Source organism: Petaurus breviceps, unplaced genomic scaffold (assembly GCF_028583685.1).
Source record: "Petaurus breviceps papuanus isolate PSGF00001 unplaced genomic scaffold, PetGlider_PUasm1.0 90895, whole genome shotgun sequence".
NCBI lineage: Eukaryota > Metazoa > Chordata > Mammalia > Diprotodontia > Petauridae > Petaurus > Petaurus breviceps.
In genome coordinates this window covers 5,263,884-5,283,767 of record NW_027187372.1, presented here as the reverse complement: position 1 = coordinate 5,283,767, position 19,884 = coordinate 5,263,884, and the positions used below count along the sequence as shown (strand labels likewise).

At 35.4% G+C, this 19,884-nt stretch overlaps 1 protein-coding gene across 1 annotated transcript in view; it reads right to left on the bottom strand.

The window, feature by feature from the left end:
* Nucleotides 1–221: 221 nt before the first annotated feature.
* Nucleotides 222–19,884, bottom strand: part of RNF2 (ring finger protein 2) — a 35,221-nt gene continuing 15,558 nt past the window's right edge. The window contains exons 3-7 of the mRNA XM_069074418.1: nucleotides 16,915–17,075; nucleotides 8,679–8,894; nucleotides 5,695–5,967; nucleotides 3,441–3,612; nucleotides 222–2,367 (exon numbers count right to left, since the gene is read on the bottom strand). Coding sequence (XP_068930519.1) covers nucleotides 2,266–2,367; nucleotides 3,441–3,612; nucleotides 5,695–5,967; nucleotides 8,679–8,894; nucleotides 16,915–17,075 — 924 coding nt within the window. The 3' untranslated portion in view covers nucleotides 222–2,265. The remainder of the gene's footprint in view (nucleotides 2,368–3,440; nucleotides 3,613–5,694; nucleotides 5,968–8,678; nucleotides 8,895–16,914; nucleotides 17,076–19,884) is intronic.

The window sequence follows — 19,884 nt, the reverse complement described above, 5'->3', positions numbered from 1 at the left end:
AATCATTTATTTTATTGTTGATATGTATGTAAATGGAACAACAAGCTGAAACATTTTGGATATGCTTTGCAGTGCTACAATTTGTCATTTTTATATTAAACCATTTCTATTTCTCTTAGATGGAAGGATTTAGAAAGCTGGACCAAGACACAATATATATGTTTTGGAATCACACAAGTTTTGAGTTGGTTAATTTTTTTTAATAAAGACAGTACACTCAATGATTTATCAAATGCTTACATTATATTTTGTAAAGGACAACAGTCAATAAATTCACTAGTGGTGTAAAGAGATTACATTCTCCCACACTGACATATGAGCACACACATACATTCTCTAAACATAAACATAGCTTAAATTCACAAATACCTCTTTTGCTTCAAGACTAAAGTTCTATTAAAAATCACACAATGGTAATGTAGTTATTTGATGCAACCACTAATCTAATATTTTTCCAACAAAACCCAAGTATTTATATCACAAAACCCAGGTTATAGTCAGTGGACATGCATTAATATACAACTGAACATTTCACCAAAAAAGGTTACCAAATACAAAATTTCTCTTAATTTTGGTGGCTCTCAATTTCATGGCACATTACAAAAAAAAATTGTAAAAACAGGTTTTAAATATTAGAAAGAAATGGTAAAAAAGAAATTATTTAATAAAACTACTGAGTTTTCATGTAGGGCTGAAGCACTTAGAACCGACCCCAACCGTCAAAACAGACGGCTAAATATTTACAAGTATTAGGTTTTAATTACAAGGGAAAGTAGAGGATTCCTTTCTCCCTCTCAAAACCTTACAGGGTTTGGTTTGTCAATGTTAATAATTTTCTGTAAATACTGTAACACTAAAAACTCAGAAACATATCTGGATACATGGCAGGAATAAGAAATAACACGCAAACCTTATTTTTGACCACCAGTTCAAAGCCTTGTCACTCCCAAACACCTAACACTGTACTTCATGTTACAGTAGCACCAAATTAAGAACAGCAAGTGCAGCTTCCTCTTAGGCTGTGCTACTACTCCTTTAACAAAGCATCCTGCACTCTACCAGAGCAGGGCTCAAGTTCTGGGTGGGCTAAACATATTTTTCTGTGGCTCAACAGGAATTGCAAATTATGCTATAACAACCCCCCAAAAAACCAAAACCCAAAATCCCAAAAGCAACCACGGAGGTAAAGTTAGAAAACAACATGATAAATACAAACTTTTCAAATAAAAAAGTATATCCTTGTTTTCCTTCTGTCAGTGTCATGCTGATCTCAAAACGTATAGCCACAAAAAAAGGAAGTGAGGGCAGCTTATTGAAATAGTACAGTATTTTTCATCAAGGTTAAAGTGCAAGTAAGTATATCCCAGAATCTCTGGTATTACAAGAGGGTTATCAAATACTATAAAAAAATGACTATCACAAGGGACTAAAAAAGATGTTTTGGTTATGATCAAAAAAGTGATCCCTTCAATTTTACAAGTGAGAACTACCTATTTAGGGCTAATTTAACTCCCACACCTAGTAAGAATTTTGCAAATATTATACCAGTGTCTCTTTATAGTGTTGATTCGTGTAATTCACTAACTATAGCAAGAGTTCTAAGGCTGGTACTTCAAGAAAAGTGAACAAATAACACAGCTTGAAGAGTAAAATAAGGAACATCAACTTTTAAACAAAAATGCTAGCTAAGAGATTTAATAAAGAGAATCCCATGAAATAAAAATATAAGCATATTTTTTAAGACCTATTTCACCTAGAACTGTATTAAATAAATCAGGTCTTCGGGAAGGAGATCGTATCTTAAATCATATATGTTCCTCAAAAAAATGCCTAATCCACAATTATACCATTAGCTAGCAAAAATTCACCATGAACCAAACTTAACATTCTTTAGCATTAAAAAAACTTTTGAGAGGAAAGAGAAAAACTCCAATTAAAGGTTGTCATTAAGTATGGAGACCCATTAACTCTTCCTTTGCCAGATGAGAGCCTCAAATGAATCCACTGCTTTGTCAGTGAAAAGACACACGTTTTTAATTTTAAAAGAACGCACTGGATAGCTTCATTCAGTCCCTTTGAAAAAGAAAAGCTTAAATAAGAAACAAACAAAACACAAATTCTAATAGTGTAAACAAGTCTGGCTCAGCAAGGAAACTGAACGCAAATCCAAGATGATGTCCATGAAAACAATGATGGTGCATCTTTAATATTAAAGAAATCAGAGCTATAAAAAAAGGTTCATTTTCAAAGCCTTCTTTCCAAAGTTTATTTGTGCTCCTTTGTTGGTGCGTAGTAAAGTTCCATGGGTTTGTTCACTTTCCAATATTTCTCACTGACCAGTTCCAAAGAAAAAGAACCATTTAATACCTAAGAACAAAGAGAAAATATGTATAATTGGGGGTAAGAAATATTATAAGAATTAAGAATTTGAAAACTGCCAAAAGACATGAAACAGTGACATTGAAAAACAAAACATAAATTAGTTCTTGTGTAGTCTAAAAGTTACTTTGGCTAAAAACAGCCTTACCACTGGCACGGCTTATTGTAAGAAATAAAGAGGGTCAGAAAAATCAGCTTCCATAAAGAGCAATTTCTTTCTTTTTCCAGTGATCTAGTATGTACAATTTTCTTCCAATAAGGGAAGGTATATGCTTATAGAAATACTCTAGGCAAATACACTCTAAAACAATAAAATTAGGAAATGTTTCATTAACCAATATTTTCCCCTTTATGTCTTAAGCATACTTTTCCAAATGCTTTCAAGCATTTATCTACTATGGATAAACAGGACACTGAAACTTCTAATAAAACTAGCTCCAACCCTCTTTATGAATCAAAATGTATTTTGTATCCATTACTACTTCTGTTCTCTTCAGGTCACTGTCATTATAGAAGCACAGCCCCATGTTTCAGATCCAATAGGCACTTAAATAAGATACTAAAATGTTCTAAAGGAATCCAACAAAAATTTCCATTCCTTAGAAAATAAATTCCACAAAACTTCTTATGTTAAAATACTGTATTTGAAAAAACCTCAAATACAGTTCCAAAGACTCTCCAAGGTATACTGTTCAAGTCTCTTAGAGTTAAAAAAAAATTTATAATTTGTTGCTATAGCTTCTCTTATCCTTAATCTTTATTCCTCACAAAACCCACAGAAAATAGAAGTGCTATTAAGTACTCAGTATAAAGAAAGTAACCAAGTATTCAAAGAGTATGTGAAATATGTGGCAACTTAAGACCTGAAGTGAATTCAAGAATTACATGACAAATAATTCCCTCCAAAACTCTTAGGCGTTCATGGAATAAGAAAAGGTTCCCTAAAAAACAGGAAGAATGCCTTCTACACGATGGGGATGGGCTGTGCTTAATATTATGCTGCTAAAACTATACCTTAACAGAATTACATATTAATCAAGTAAGTAATTTCAGGTACTTACAGTGAACTGCCCATTGGCTGTAGCAATGTAAATCGTGTACTGCTTCTCACTGGCTGTATCAAGGTTCATCTGATTTGATTCTCCCTTGCTCCGAAGCTCTTCTAAAGCTAATCGCACAGCTAGGTACTTGGATAAGTGATCAACTGTGGCATTGCCCGAAGTCTTTATATATCTGAAAGAGCAGGAATTTTTTAAAAGCCTAAGTTTAATACTGAAAACAAAAGTAATCCTCAAAATCTACTTAGAGTGTATCTATAATTTGAGGTACAAAATAAATGAATATCTGGAAAGCTGACTATGAAGCAAATTTCTCCCTTATATAATTCCTAAGATATATTTCTGCATTTCCTATAGCTCCCACCTTGCTCTACCCCATCCACTGTATCCTACCTTTCCTTCGTAACTCAACTTCAATGATATCACCTACACAACAAAGTTTTCCAAGTCTACATACTTGTGAACGCTTTCTCCTTCATTTAATTTCAGTTATTTATAGTCTCATACAATAGTCTATTATTGCTCTAATTTGTATTATAGTTATCTACATGTCCCTTTGCCCCTCCCTGTAAAGCTTTTGTAGAAAAGGACTTTAGGTATCTCATTTATCCTTGAATATCCTAGAATGAATTGTAGAGAGTATATGCTTGCTAAATGTTTGGTAAATTAAAGAAAGGTAGGGATAACCGCAGGGTTCTCCCAAAGTGGTCATCAAGTTGCTACCTTCATTTTCACTGGTCCTCCCAAATACTCTACTCAATGACTGTGCAAAGTGAGAAGACAGATTCCAAATACATACAAAATGAAAAAAATCAGAACACTATATACTGCCTTGTACATGTATGCCCCTCTGCTACCTAGTATTCAAAACTTCAGATTTCTCCCATCTGTAATAGAACAAGGATGGAGTTCTGGGATTCCTACAACCTCTTTACCTCAAGGTTTTAAGTCTCATAAACTCAATTACTTTAATTTCCAATTCACTAAATTCAAATTTACTGATAAAAGAAACTCAATCTAAAAGCATTTATTAAACATTTACTACATGAGAGGCCAGCTGCTAGGTAAGGGACAAATTCCAAGGGGGGGGGACCCCAGTTCCTGCCCTCAAGGAGCTTTCACTACATATGGAAAAGAATATGCACATAATCTAAGTACATACAGAGTAAATTCACAGTAATGTATGAGTAGGTGATAGGGAGGTAAGAAGACTAGTCTCATGTAGAAGATGGTACTTGAGCTAAGCTTAGGAGCACACCAGGGATTTTAAAAGTTGGAGGTGATAAGGAACTATATTCCAGGCTATGCAACTAGAATGAGGCAGCAAGGTGGGACACCAGGTGTAAGGAGCATCAAAAAGGCTAACCTGTAAAGTACATACGGTTGTGGTACCGATGGTGGTGCCGGCAGTGAAGTAATTTTCTTCATTATGTTCAACTTGGTTCATGACTCCATTTAGGGTTTCCTGGCAAAGGTACTGGAGTAGTTTGCTATTTCCTTCTCCAGCTCATTTTACAAATAAGGAAACTGAGGCAAACAGGGTTAAGTGACCTGCCCCCCATCACATGGCTAGTAAGTATCTGAAGCTGGATCTGAACTCAAGAAGAGGAGTCTTCCTGACCCCAGGTCTTGCACTCTATCCACTGTGCCACCCAGCTGCCCCATACAGTGCATAAACATAACTAATTTACAATAAGGTTAGAAATGTAAGCTGGTGCCCTGTTGCGAAGGGCTTTGAATGCCGAATATAAAGATTTTGTATTTAAGTCTAGAAGTACTAGAGTAAAAAACTATGATTGGACCTATGCTTTAGGGGATATTCCCTTTGCAACTATATAGAAAATGGAATGGAAACAGGAAAGATTTGAGGCTAGAAGACTACTGTCCAGGCAATAGCCCAGGTAAGCTTGATGACTATGTGAGTGGAGAGAATGCACACATGCAAGAGATGCTGTGGAGCCAGAATTGATAAAATTTGGGAACTGAATATGTGTGATAAAGGAGTAAGGATTTAAGTAAGCAAGGCTGAAAACCTGGATGATTTTAAGAAAGAGAGTGGTACCTTCTACTGATCTGAAAGTATATACCTATCATATCAAGGCCATCTACTATTCATAAAAATTAAAACAAGGATTCAATTCAATAAGTATTAAATACCTCCTATGTACAAGGCAACATGCGTAACAGGATGCGTAAAATCCATTTTCATTATAAAATGAATAATACTTTGGATCTTCTGAAATTAAAGCACACTTACCTTGTCTGTGCACTATCATCTTTCTCCATAAGAGTGGGATGAGGCCTGAAAACTAATTCAATTTCACTAGCACCATCCATTACTGGATCTATTGCCACAGTGGCATTGTTGTTATCAAGTTCTAATCCAGAATCATCTGATGTTTTGGTCCTTTTGTTACTAGGCCCTGCTTCTTGATTACTGTGTGTTGATGCATTGCTACAGTGTGAACTGTCCCCATTATCCTCTGCTCCACTGCCATTTTCAATCTGTTGTTTCTTGCCTCGCTGAAGCCTAATGAACAAAATTATATGATATTACTAATTAGCTACTAATTGTTAAAAGTAAAACAAAAAAGTAGCAAGTCTTATGCTTTAACACTTAAGTCTTGACCTAAAGATATAACAAAAACATTTCCCCCACCACAGGCTTGTAAAAAATACCCTAGAAAAATTGGAAGGATTAAAAACGTAATAGCACTTAAAGATTAGCATTATTATGATATAAGTGACAGAGTATTAAAATTGCTAAGAGAATTTCCAGGAAAACTCGTAAATTCTCCTTTGTATGCATTACATGTTTTAAAAGACTTCAAAATCCAACATTCATTTTAATATAATAAGTACATTTAATTTTTCAAAAAATTATAACCAATATATTTTCTCCTACTTTGAGAAGCTGACTAGATAATCTCCAAAGTTCTTCAAACGCTAATGTTATCTATTTCTATTTAATACAAGATATTAAAATTAGTTTAAATTCTGAGTACAAACCAAGTGATGATGATAGTGCCTTATGGTTTGCAAAGCACTTTACGTATCTCATTCCCTCTTGATAAGAAGGTGGCTGCTACTAGCCCCATTTAACCAATGAGGAAACCAAAGGTACAAGAGGTTAAGTGACTTGTCCAGGTCACAGAGCTAGGAAATGTCTGAAGATGGGTTTGAATCCAGGTTTACTGACTCCAAGTGAAGTGCATCACCTAGCTGTCTATGAGCAAGGTGGGACAAGGGAGCCTAGAAACATCCCAGAAGCAATCTGAAATTTAAAAAGGTACTACAGAAAGTTCACACTCAGATACTGCACTATGACTGCATATACTGTAATGACATATCCAGAAATCCTAATTCCTTAGTGATACCAGTGAGCTTTTTCAGATAATAATAATAGCAAATATTTATATGGGGCAGGATCCCTTCAGGAAGTAACGATTGCCTTCTGCTAAATGATTTGCCACCAACAGCTAATGGCCTCTCCCCTATTTTGTACTTAGTGTGTATATACTTATATACGTATATGTTGACTCCTCCAGTAGAAGGTAAACTACTTGAGAGCACGAACTGTTTCGTTTCTGTCTTCATCTCCTCAGTGGCTGGCACACAGTAATAATACTTAATGCTTAATTAGTAAGCTGAACAGGAAAAATATAAAGAGAGTAAACTGAGAAACATGTTTTGAGGATTGTTTAATCACTCATCACCAACCTAAAGGAACATCTCCACTGATACACTACAGGCTTCTATATATACTCTTGTCTCTTCAACATTTTTAACAACTACTTAGATGAAAACATATATGCTTAACAAGAGTGTAAACGAGAAAGCTGAAGATGGCTTAATACCATGGATGGCAAAATAAGGATTTTAAAAGATAAGTCTGAAATAATAGGTCAAAACTAAGAAGATTAAATCTAACAGGGATAAACTTAAATCCTACAGTTTGTTGCATAAAACAAGTATAAGATAAAGGAAGACTAGGGTTTTTAGTCAACTAAGCTCAACATAAGCCAACAGTTAGGCTAAAAAAATTATTTTGTAAAATTTGGCTATACTGATATGGCCATCCAGATTAAGAATGGTCTCCATTACATTCATCAGTCTGATTTTCTATAATCAGCCTGATTACATTTTATTCAGTTCTGAGTACTATATCTTAAGAGAATCATTAGTTAAATTAGAATACTTCCAGAGAAAGCCAACTGATAGCAAACTAAATATAACTGCATGGCTAAAAATATTAGTGAATTTTACCTTATAAAATAAATTATTTCGGAGAACATAATACGTGTATTCAACTAAATGAACAGACGACACGTGAAATATTGTATCTCTGAAGCTTCAGAAAGCAAATCTAGATCAAGGAGTAGAAGTCAGACAGAAGTATATTTCAGTTCGGTATGGTGAACCATCTTATAATGGAAGCTGACCAAAAGGGTACATTGTAAAGGTAGTGAGTGTCCTATCAATAAAGGTGTTCAAGCAGAGGCAGGTCCTATCAGTGGTTGAGAAGACTCCTACTTTGAGAAGTTGACTAGATAACCTCCAAAGTTCTTCAAACGCTAAGATTCCATGATTCTGTTAATAAAATACAACTACCTAGTCTTTATTCTCACTTTGATACACAGTGATATATGTGAGTTCCTCATAGCCATAATGGAAAACATCTTTCAATTTGCTGGCAAATCTAGACTGCAATTTGGATTACTATGAGACTGCAACAATCCTCACAATGGAATTAACCAATGAGCATTTATTAGACATCTAAAAGCCAGGTCGCGTGCTAAATGTAATACAAACAAAGGCAAAAACACGGTTCCTGCCCTCTAAGAAGCTCACTTTTAACAGCAGAAACAAATGCAAACAACCATGTACATATAAGATGGATACAACATAATTGGAAGGTAATCTCCATAGTTTACACTGGAGAAAAAGTAACCTATTTAATGTATACTCTTATACACACATTCTCAAATTATCTACAAGCAAAGAAGAATCAAAAATAAGCACAGAAACTAATGTAAGAGAAATATACATAAATATCAAGAATGAGGAAGTAATGTGTTATTATGAATATCCTATGCTGAAATGCATTTGTTCAAAAGTAAATATCCACATGAAATGTTTAAATGGTTTTACTGAGTTACCTTCACAATAAACCATTAAAAAAACCAAATGTCACAAAAAACTCATCATTTCCAACTATTCACTCTTCTCTTCCCCACATACCTGTTCATAGCCTGTATCTTCAGTCCCTCTTCAATACTGTGACTGAGAGCTTGTTGATTATTGTGTTTGCTGATCCTTGCTAACACTCTCTCTTGATGAGCTTCATATTCATCACGACTTGGATAAATTTTACTGATGAGAGCATCAAAGTTTGGATCTGGCCTTAGTGATCTTTTGGAAACCAACTTTTTCCGACAAGTAGGACATTCTTTGTTCCTAAACAAAAGGAAAATAAAATTAATTTATAAAATACCTATATCCTTAGGTTAAAAGAAAAATATCTCCTCTGCAACTGGTGGTTAACGTTATTAAGGTGTGTTCTATCAATCTGTAATTGCCATGAATGAGTTAGAAAAAATTTCAATAGGGACAGCTAGGTGGTACTGTGGACAGAGCACTGGCCCTAGGGTCAGGAGGACCTAAGTTCAAATGTGGCCCCAATACTTAACTAGCTGTGTGACTGTGGTAAGTCACTTAATCCTGACAGCCTCAAAAGAAAAACAAAACAAAAATTTTAAACAGATCAAGATACTTTCAAGAAGAATATTTTTGAAATTCTCATTTAATCATATTTATTGATATCTTCTGGTTTTAGACATGTTATAAATACATATTCATATTGTGTTATATAAAAGTATGTTACAGATTATATTGTTATAAATTATAGTAAATGATATTATAATCTATTAATAGAAACCCAAGAACACAAATTACTTGGAGGAACTATCTGACAAAAACTTTTGGGAAAAATAATTTGCAGTTTGGCAAAGTTAGGTTTAGACTCACTGCTTATACCATAAACTATATAATTGAGCTCAAATTAGAGATATTACTTATTACTAAAGGTAATACCATAAAAAAAGAGAAGAAAATCAAGATCAGTTACTTTTCACAGCTATTCCTAGAGGACAGGTCTTAAGGGAAATATGTTTTATCTCTGTAATTAATACTTTATTCAGTTTCCTATTTCTGGTCTTTCCATTAAGATTTTTGTAGTCATTGTGTATATTTTTTCCTTGCTTTTGTTCATTTCACTCTGGCCCCAGTTATGTAAGTCTTCCCAATGCTACTATGAATTTAAATATCCATCATTTCTTATGCTGCTATAATATGCCTTACATTCACATACTGCAATTTGTTTGTAGTGATGTGCATCTATTTTGTAATCAGCTCATTGCTACTGTGGTAGTTATTTTTGTATTTATATCTTGGTGTATGTGAACTTTTCTGTTTTTGACCTTCTTGGAGTATGTTTCTAGGCTGTGCAATCCCTTGATCAAAAGGCAAGAACATTTTAGCCACGTTTTTAGCATAATTCCAAACTACTTTCCAGAATGATTAGATCAAAGCACAACTCCAGAAACAATGTATCAGTATGCCTATCCTTCTGCAGTCCCTCCAATGCTGACATTGTAAGGCAAAACTTAAAAAGTTATTTTAATTTTCATTTTTGTTACTGCAATTTAGTGATTTGGTATAACCTTGCATATTAACAGTTTGTAATTCTTTTTTTTTTTTTTAAGCAATCGGGGTTAAGTAACTTGCTCAAGGTTACACGGCCAGTTATTCCTGGGTGTGGTGCTGAGTATCTGAGCCCAGATTCAATCCCCAGGTCATCCTGACACTGGAGCCGGTGCTCTTACTCGCTGTGCTACTTGGCCGCCCCAACAGTTTGTAATTCTTTTGAGAAGTGTTTTGTTTGTAGGTTTTCTTTGTCCACTTATCCATAGAGAAATGGCCCTTGGTCTTAAATATCTGTATTAGTTTCCTTAGTAGATCCTCATCAGAAATATTTGATGCAAATATTTTTTTCCTCAAGCAATATCTTCGTGTCTTATCCTAATCCTTATCAAAATCCTGCTGATTTTGTTCATATAAAATCTTTTAAATTTCATGGAGTCAAAATGATCTATCTACTCTTTTGTGATCACCTTTACCCCCTTAAAATGTTTTCTAGGCATAGCTAAAAAAGGCAATTGGTCTGGTTCTCTCTAATTTTCTTTTTTACAGTGTTATCTTTAATAGTAAAGTAACCCATCTATTTTGAGCTTATTGTATATGGTACATGGTTGGTCTAAATTCAATTTCTGCCAAACTGCCATTAATTTTCCCCAAAAGTTCTTGTCAAATAGAAAGTAATTTATGCTCTTAGATTAATAGCAATAGGTAGCATTTATACAGTACTTTAAGGTTTGCAAAGCACTTTATAACTATAACTTAATTTGATCCTCACAAAACCACTGGGAAATAGGTGCTATTATTATCCTCATTTTACAGATAAGGAACTTGAGATAGAGTTTCCCTTAGAAGTGTCCGAAGCAGAATTTGAACTCTTCCTGACTCTAGGTCTAGCAGTCTCTCCACTGAGTTATCAAATACTGCGTAATTCAATTCAGTGGTTTCTAGTTCCTCCTTATCTGTAGTCTCCTTTTTATTTATCTTTGCTAGATTTATAAAATAGAAAAAGAAAACTAAACTCTCCCATAATTACTGTCGCTATGTGCATTTTTACAATTTGGTTAATTTTTTGGTATCTTATCAGCTGAAGGAAATGGGCATCCTGATCCTGGAAAAAAGAAAACTGAGGGGAAACATGATAGGTATCTTCAAGTAGTAGAAGGACTATTATGTGAAGGAGAGATTGGACTCATTCTTTTGCCTTCATAGGAACAAAATAAGCATAATGGGTGGAAGCTGAAAAGTGACAAATTTAGGGCTGATATCAGTAAAAAGCTTCTTAACAATTTAGAGTTATGCAAATCCTCCCTAAGTGATGAGTTCCCTATCTTTGGAGGTCTTCAAGCAGAGGCTGGACAGTCACATTTTGGGTATGTCATAGCAGGGATTTCTTTTGTGTAATGGCCACTGAGGTCCTTTTCAATTGCTAATTCCTATGATTCCTTTATCAAGTTATATGCTATGGAGCACACAATTTGGCACTAAAATTGGTTCATTATGTAGTTTCTTTAAGCATAATGTAATTTCTAAAAATTATCTCTCTTGATTTTATGAATTTTTAATTTCTGAAATGTCTTTTAGCATGATTCCAACTTCAGTTTTTTTCATAATCACTTGCTACACAGTAACTTGTCCTAATTTCTCATTCTGCATGTATATTTAGTTTTTTAAAGTGTTTTTTAGAGCAGATAGGTAGGGTTTGTTCTTATCCATTTTACCAGGCTCTTTGAATTTTAGTGAATTGTTTAATTCATTCACATTTGCTGTTTGTCTTTTGTTCTCTAAGAAAACCATGACAACAGGGAGAGGATGCCATCACATGTAGGATTTAAGTGAGGGAGGACTATGCAAAGTCACCAGCCTCACTTCCTTCTCTGGAGTCATCTGGGTCCAGTGGCTAGACATGGATCAGAACAACTGGAGATGGCCCAGGAAGCAGTGGGGGACTTTGGCCATTTCAAGCTAAGGTCTTTAACAGGTCTCAGTCTGACTGAGGCAGCACTCATTCAGTGATTTAGGCTTAATAAAAAAAAAAAAATGGAAGACCAAGGTCCCCCACTGCATCCTGGGTCATCTCCAATTGTCCTGATCCATATCTGGTCACTGGACCCAGATGACTCCAGAGGAGAAAGTGAGGCTGCTGACTTTGCACAGCCCTTCCTCACTGAAATCCAATTCACTTGCATGTCAGGGCACCACCTCTCTGACATCACTGTTCTCTTTGAGAAAAAAGGGTTTGTTTTTTTTAAAGAGGCAATTCACAGTTAAAATTATTGAGAATGCCAGGTTTCTGTTTTTCTCCAATTTATTTTTCTTACATTGCTCTTATCTATTTCCTCTTAAGTTACCATTCTGTTCCTGCATTAGCTTTGCTTAAATTATTCTGATGAGTCAATTCCCATGGACCCTCCTTCCTCATCACCCTCTCCCCAATTTAAGTACCCTATCCCAATCCCAAATTCTTTAAATTTAAATTGTCACTTTATTCACCTATTGCCCCCTTTTGATCTCTTTTAATTTAAATATCATTGTTTTGCTTACACTCTTTCAGGAAGCTTTTTTTTGCTTACTCCCTTCATTACTTCTCTTCCCTCCTAGTCTATTCTAAATTTTGTTTTGATTCATTACTTATTCCTTCTATATTCTCAGTCCTAGACTATAGTAACATTTTTAACACCCTCAATGCCATTTCTGTTATGACCTTTGTAAATTATAACCCATATAACCCATAGAAGCAGTAATACATGCTGGTTGGTCACCAAGTTCAAAGTCAAAATGTTAGCTCCCCATAAAGACTCTATCACACATCTCCTCTTCTTTCAGTGGGATACTGTCCAGGGAGATACAATTTTTTCTCTGGAAAGGGAGTATCCTAATATATGTACAAAAAACTCATTATAAGGTCTATATTTCTTTCTATAGACACAGACTAAATCCTTTCTCAAGGGAATGTTCTTTTCTGGAACCTTTTCCTCTTCCCACCTGGGATAAGACTTCACCCTTCTATTTCATCATTCTCATCCTAGTATCATCCCTCCATTGTTTTAATCCTATTCTCCCACAGCTCCTCAATCTTATTAAGAAATTAATGTCATTATTATATCTTCACTGTACAACTACAGGCTTGGCAAAGTTGTACTGACCTGTTCAACTATGAGCTTGGCAGAGATGCATTGACCTATATCCCTGTTAGTTATCTCTCCTCTCTTCATTTGCTCAATTAGCTATGCTGTTATTTGCTCCCACAAAAGATACTGATTCACTTACAAAGAATAAGGATATTTATTTCATGAGGTATTCATTCAAGTCTTCCTTTCCTTCTCCAGATTTCTTATTTCCTCTTAAATCTGTAGTCCTCTATTTTTTTTGTCCTAATAATGGTTTTGTTCTCTACCTTACAAACTGATTTTTTTTTTTAAAAAACAAAAGCTTATAAACATTAGTAAGTTTAATTAAATTTACCTTTTTTCTTTTTGTTGTTTGGGATGTTTGTAAGAGGAAAACATTTGTTCATATCTTTTTTTAGGCTATCAAATGGAGTGATAGTTCCATTTCAGAATGGAACAGGAAGTAAGTGCGGGCAACTAGGTGGTGCTGTGGATATAGAGTGCTAGGCCTAGAGATAGGAAGACTTTTTCCTGAGTTCAAATCAGATGCTTACTAGCTGTGTGACCCTGGGCAAGCCACTTAACCCTGTTTGCCTCAGTTCCTCATCTGTAAAATGACCTAGAGAAGTAAATGGCAAACCACTCCACTATCTTTGCAAGGAAAATCCCAAATGGGGTCAGGAAGAGTCGGAGAAGCCTGGAACAACCAAACAACAAATGCCTCAAAGACTTCCCTTTTGTTGAAAGTTTTTTTTTTTTTAAATTATGAGGCTCAGATTGAGGTCAGTTTGTGCTACTTTGTTCTTTAGAATATACTGTTCCTGGGTGGCGAGGTGGTGCATTGAATAGAGTACTGGCCCTGGAGTCAGGAGGACCTGAGCTCAAATCCAACCTCAGACACTTAATACAAAAAACTAGCCCTGTGACCTGGGGCAAAGTCACTTAACCCCAACTGCCCTACCTTCTCTCCTCCAAAAAGCAAAAAAAAAAAAAAAAAAAAAGCAAAAAAAAAAAAAATATTTTTTCCTTTTTTTTTTTTTTTACTTCACATAACTGTACAATAATTTTGAGTTATTTAAAATACCTCCCCTTTTATTTAAAGATCTTTCTCCTAGCTACTTAACCCCTGTTCTACTGGATTTAAGATACTTAAGTTATTCTTTATATCTTGTCTTTTAGATCAGTTACTTTAAATTGTGGAGAATGAATGTTCTTTTAATACTGTTGCCCTTAGTTTCTTCAGCAAAATACCCTTCCACTTCAGGATTTTTGTGTTCTACACATATTATTTTCTCTCAAGAGATTCAACTTAGAAGAAATTCTATCACGACTTCATTTTTCCTACTCTGTTGTTGTTGGCTTTTAATTCAGCACCAAGAGTCCCAATTTTTTATCTAATTCCTACCTTGGCTGGATTTCAAACTACAGCAGTAGTGCTCAAAAAAGGTGAAGATAGGTTGGGACCAGCTTGTAAATAGTTTTAAAAGTTTCACAAATTAATCTATATTTTAATCTTAAAAGTAGCAGGGAACCATTTGAATTTTCTGAATAGAGGAGTTAAAATAGCCAAATCTTTAATTAAGGAAAATGATTTTGGCAGTAGAAAACCCAAAATGAATTGCAACTGGGCAGAGACAAGGTGTAACAGGAACTAAGGCCATGAACTAAGGTGGTAGGCTCTGAGTAGGGTAAGGGGTCGAATATGTGAATGGACAGAGTACAGCAGAAGAGGGACTCAACAGTTTTACTGAAACGAAAAATGTAAGATTGGAAGATGGCAGTACCTTAACACAGAGTGGCACGTTAGGTAAAATAAGTTCTGTTCTAGACATGTTGCACTTGAAAGGTTGCAAGATCAGGTTTGAAATAAGGAATCGATGATATAGGAACCCAGCTCAGAGAGACACTGGATCAGGTGGATCTGGGAGTTATCTGCATAGTAATGATAAGGTTACCAAGAGAGAAGAGAGTCCGAGACAGAGCCTTGGGCAACATCCACAGTTAGGGGCATGCGGCGGATGATGAGCCAAGAAGGACACTCACAAGAAGCGGCCATCACAGGAGGAAAGCAAACTTGAGGACTCAGAGAGGAGAAGGCATGTACAATGGGAGAGAGAGGTCGACAGCGCCAAGCGCCGCCGACAGATCCAGAAGGAGAAGCACTAAGACCTCTTCTCATTAGGTCTGGCAGTGAGGGGCTCACTGGCAACTTCAGAAAGAGCAGTTTCAGCTGAGCAATGATGTCAGAAAGCGGAGAGAGAGATAACTTTGTGGCATTGGTACGGCCTCACTGGTAGAGACCACGGGACAATGAAAGGGAGGCAGAAAGGGGAATGCTGCCGAGCGGCTCACATCCAACGGACTCACTTTTCTCTGTAAAGTGAGAGGAAAGGTGCTCTTCTGAAAGGAGGGAGGGAAGGCTTATTAAGCAGAAAAGAGCAGGTTTGGAATAGCTTTTGAAGGAAGTGAAATAGGGAATCAATTATGGAGGAACAAATGGATTCCTTTCCTGCAAGGAGGGCCCAGTTAAGTTGGGGAGCATGGATTACTAACTTCTTCAGCAATTCCCCAATCACTTACTCTTTCTTTCTTTTGACACTTGTTGGATGGGGTTTGAGGAGGTTCAAACTGTGAGGAAAGTGGATAAAGATTTCCCATAGCCATTTACTGAATCACAAGTCTTAGGGTTTACAGTTACTAAAGTTTGGGTTGGGAGATGGGAGACACTGAGTAGGAATGCTAAATATTTGTTTGCAAATGTTACTAGATTAGATTTTACTCTGTTCAGTGTTTGTGTTCTCTTATGAAGATACAGCTTCAGGTTCTCATCTTTAGTATATCATTCCTTTCCCTGAGCTTTTCAGCTGGTCTACCCCAAAACAAAGACTTTAGAAACTGCACCAACTCTTGACGATAACTAAAAATATAGAGAACTCTCCATGATTTCGTATTTCATTAAGAACAAATTATGCTCACTAGACACGATCAATGTTAGAAAAAAAATTCTCTCATAATTAATTTTCCCATACTCGTACACAAAACACAAGAAACATACTCATGCCTGGATTTATTTAAAACGTGTTATCAGCTTTTACCTTAAAATAGTTTGTATACCATGTTCTATAAGGATGTGATTTTATCCACTTAAAGACAGAAAAAAGTATGACTTGCTTTCTTCTCAACCTTCCCAAGAAACATGAATCTTATATATACAGTCTCTTAAGATAACATAAGAACAGAATCAACTCTTCTCATTACTTATCTTTAATATTTTTCTCATTTCAAGATCCATGAAGTTGTTGATTTATTGCAAACATGTTCCACTCTAGTTCTAAAATGAATGATTCATCTTATTTACTGTATTCTGTATATTCTTCTGTGTACATGAAAATTATAATTTCATCAACAACTCTCAGGGCACCAGAATACTTTCTAATAGTTAAAGGGCTTTCTAATTCCCATGCAACAAGGACCTAACAAAACTTAAGAGCCTAAGGAAATCTTTCAACATACCCCTCTCTTTTTCAAATTTTGATTAACATTTTTTCAATAACATATAAAAACAATTTTTCACCTTTTTTAAATTTTTAGTTCCAAATTCTCTCTTCCGTCCCTCCTCTACCAACTCCCTGAGACAGCATGCAGTTTGATATAAATTATACACAACATACCCACTTCTGAGGGCTGTAATGATACAATCTGCACAGAAGCGATGTAAACACTCTTTTGTGGTCATAGTATTCTTCAACATATCCAAACAGATTGGGCACATTAATTCACTATGTAGACTTCTAGGTGACACCACAATTTCCAGGCCATCAGTTATTGCTTCCTATAGAGCAAAAAAAAAAAAAAAAGAAAAGAAACGAGTGAAATGCTCATACTTCTTTCTTTATAAATCCCTAAAATCAGATTTCTGTAAATATTTGAAATACTACTACATGGGAGGCAATATAATATAAGAGAAAGAGTGCTGAACTAGAAGCTATGAGCCTACCTGTTGGTTTCACAGTGAGAATACTCCCACTAATTAGGCTTCATTTCTCTCTTACTGGACTAGATAAGGTCCTTTCCAGTTTTAAATATCTATCTTCTGAATGAGTGTTTCACAACAATCCCACAGCCCAGTAAAATATCTAAATCCTCTACTGCAAACTACTTTGCCTCACACAAACTCAACCCAGAAGCTCAAGGAACAGGAGACAGTTGATGGTAGGAGAAATAGGGTACAAAAAGGAGGAAGAGTCATTTTAAGTTCAATGGTTTTAGGACTTTCAGTAATAAAAGTTTTGCATACTGATAAAACATATACTTGGTACACTGGGAAACAGTGATAAAATGATGCACATCCCATAAAGGCATGCTCAACCTAACATCATTAGCTGTTCCTACAAAAAAAATTACCAGGCAAAATGACATTACAAGGGGCACTTGGCTCAAAGTACTACTGACCATCTTTTTTGCATTATCAACAATCAGAAGGGTTTAGGTTATCAGGGTATGGCAAAATGTCAGTGGTCAAGTTAACAATATATAAGCTAATTTCTAGTTCATAATTTTTTCAAAAAAAATTAAAATAGTATACAGATTTACCTAATCTATAAAGTTTTAGGCATTTTTTCTTCAATTTTATTTTATTAAATTTGTTTATCTACTTTTAGTTTACAACATTCAGTTCCACGATCCCTTGAGTTCCAAATTTTCTCTTCCTCCTTCTCCTGCCCTCTCCTGTCCCCCTCTCCCCAGCGGCATGCAATCCCATATAGGTAGGCTCTACAAATATCTTCGCGTTAAGCATTAGTCAGGTTGTGAAGAAGAGTTATAATCAATGAAGTGAGCAATGAGAAAGAAGGAATGAAACAAAACTAAACACAAAAGAGAGATCAGGTAGTTTGCTTCAATCTGCATTCGAATTCCATAGTACTTTTCTCTGGATGTGGATATCCTTGCCATCATGAGTCTTTTGGAGTTGTCTTATAACCTTACATTGCTGAGAGGAGCCCAGTCTATCAAAGTTAGTCATCACAGATACGATGTGTCTGTAATCGTGTACAAAGTTCTCCTGGTTCTGCTCTTCTCACTCAGCATCAGTTTATATAAGTCTCTCCAAATTATTATAAAGTACGTCTGCTCCTTGTTTCTTATAGCACAATATTATTCCATTATATTCATACACCACAACTTATTTAGACATTCCCCAATTGATGGGCATCCCCTTGATTCCCAATTCTTTGCCAACACAGCTGCCATAAATATTTTTGTGCAAACAGGTCTTCCTCCCACATGTATGATTTCTTTAGGATACAGCCCTAGAAGTGGTATTGCTAGGTCAAAGGGTATGCATTTTTAAATAGCCCTTTGGGCATAGTTCCAAATTGCTCTTCAGAATGGTTGGATCAGTTCACAACTCCACCAACAATGCATTAGTGTTCCAATTTTTCTACATCCTCTCTAACATTTATCATTTTCCTGTTTTGTCATCTTAGCCAATCTGACCAGTGAGGTGTGGTACCTCAGAGTTGTTTTGATTTGCATTTCTCTAATCAATAGTGATTTAGAGCATTCTTTCATATGTTTATAGGTATCTTTAATTTCTTCCTCTGAAAACTGCCTGTTCATGTTCTTTGACCATTTATCAATTAGGGAATGACTTGTACTCTTATAAATTTGACTCAATTCTCTGTAAATTTTAGATATGAGGCCTTTATCAGAGACACTGGATGTAAAAATTTTCCCAATTTTCTACTTCCCTCCTAATCTTGGTTACATTAACTTTATCTGTACAAAAACTTTTCAATTTAATGGAAACAAAATTATCCATTTTGCATTTCATAATGCTCTCTTCTCTCTCTTATTTGGCCATAAATTCCTCCCTTCTCCATAAATCTGACAGGTAAACTATTCCTTGCTCTCCCAGACTACTTACAGTCTCAACCTTTATATCTAGATCATACACCCAACCCATTTAGATTTTATTGTGTTATATGGTGTAAGATATTGGTCTATGCCCAGTTTCTGCCATACTATTTTCTAGTTTTCCCAGCAGTTTTTGTCAAATAGTGAATTTTTATCCCAAAAGCTAGAGTCTTTAGGTTTGTCAAACAGGAGATCACTATAGTCATTGACTGCTGTGTCTTGTGTACCTAATCTATTCCACTGATCCACCACTCTCTTCCTCAGCCAGTACCAAGTAGTTTTGATGACTGCTGCTTTATAATACAGTTTAAAATCTGGTATGGCTAGGCCACCTTCCCTAGCATTTCTTTTCATTAGTTCCCTTGATATTCTGGACCTTTTGTTCTTCCAGATGAATTTTGTTACTATTTTTTCTAGCTCTATAAAATAATTTTCTGGTAGATTTATTGGTATGGCACTAAACAGGTAAACAATAATTTAGGTAAAATTGTCATTTTTATTATATTAGCTCGACCTAGCCATGAGCAACTGATGTTTTGCCAATTGTTTAGATCTGACTTAATTTGTGTGAAGTGTTGCCTAATTGTGTTCATACAGTTCCTGGGTTTGTTTTGGTAGGTAGATTCTCAAATATTTTATAGTGTCTACAGTAACTTTAAATGGAATTTCTCTATTTCTTGCTGTTGGACTTCATTAGAAATGTACAGAAGTGCTGAGGATTTATG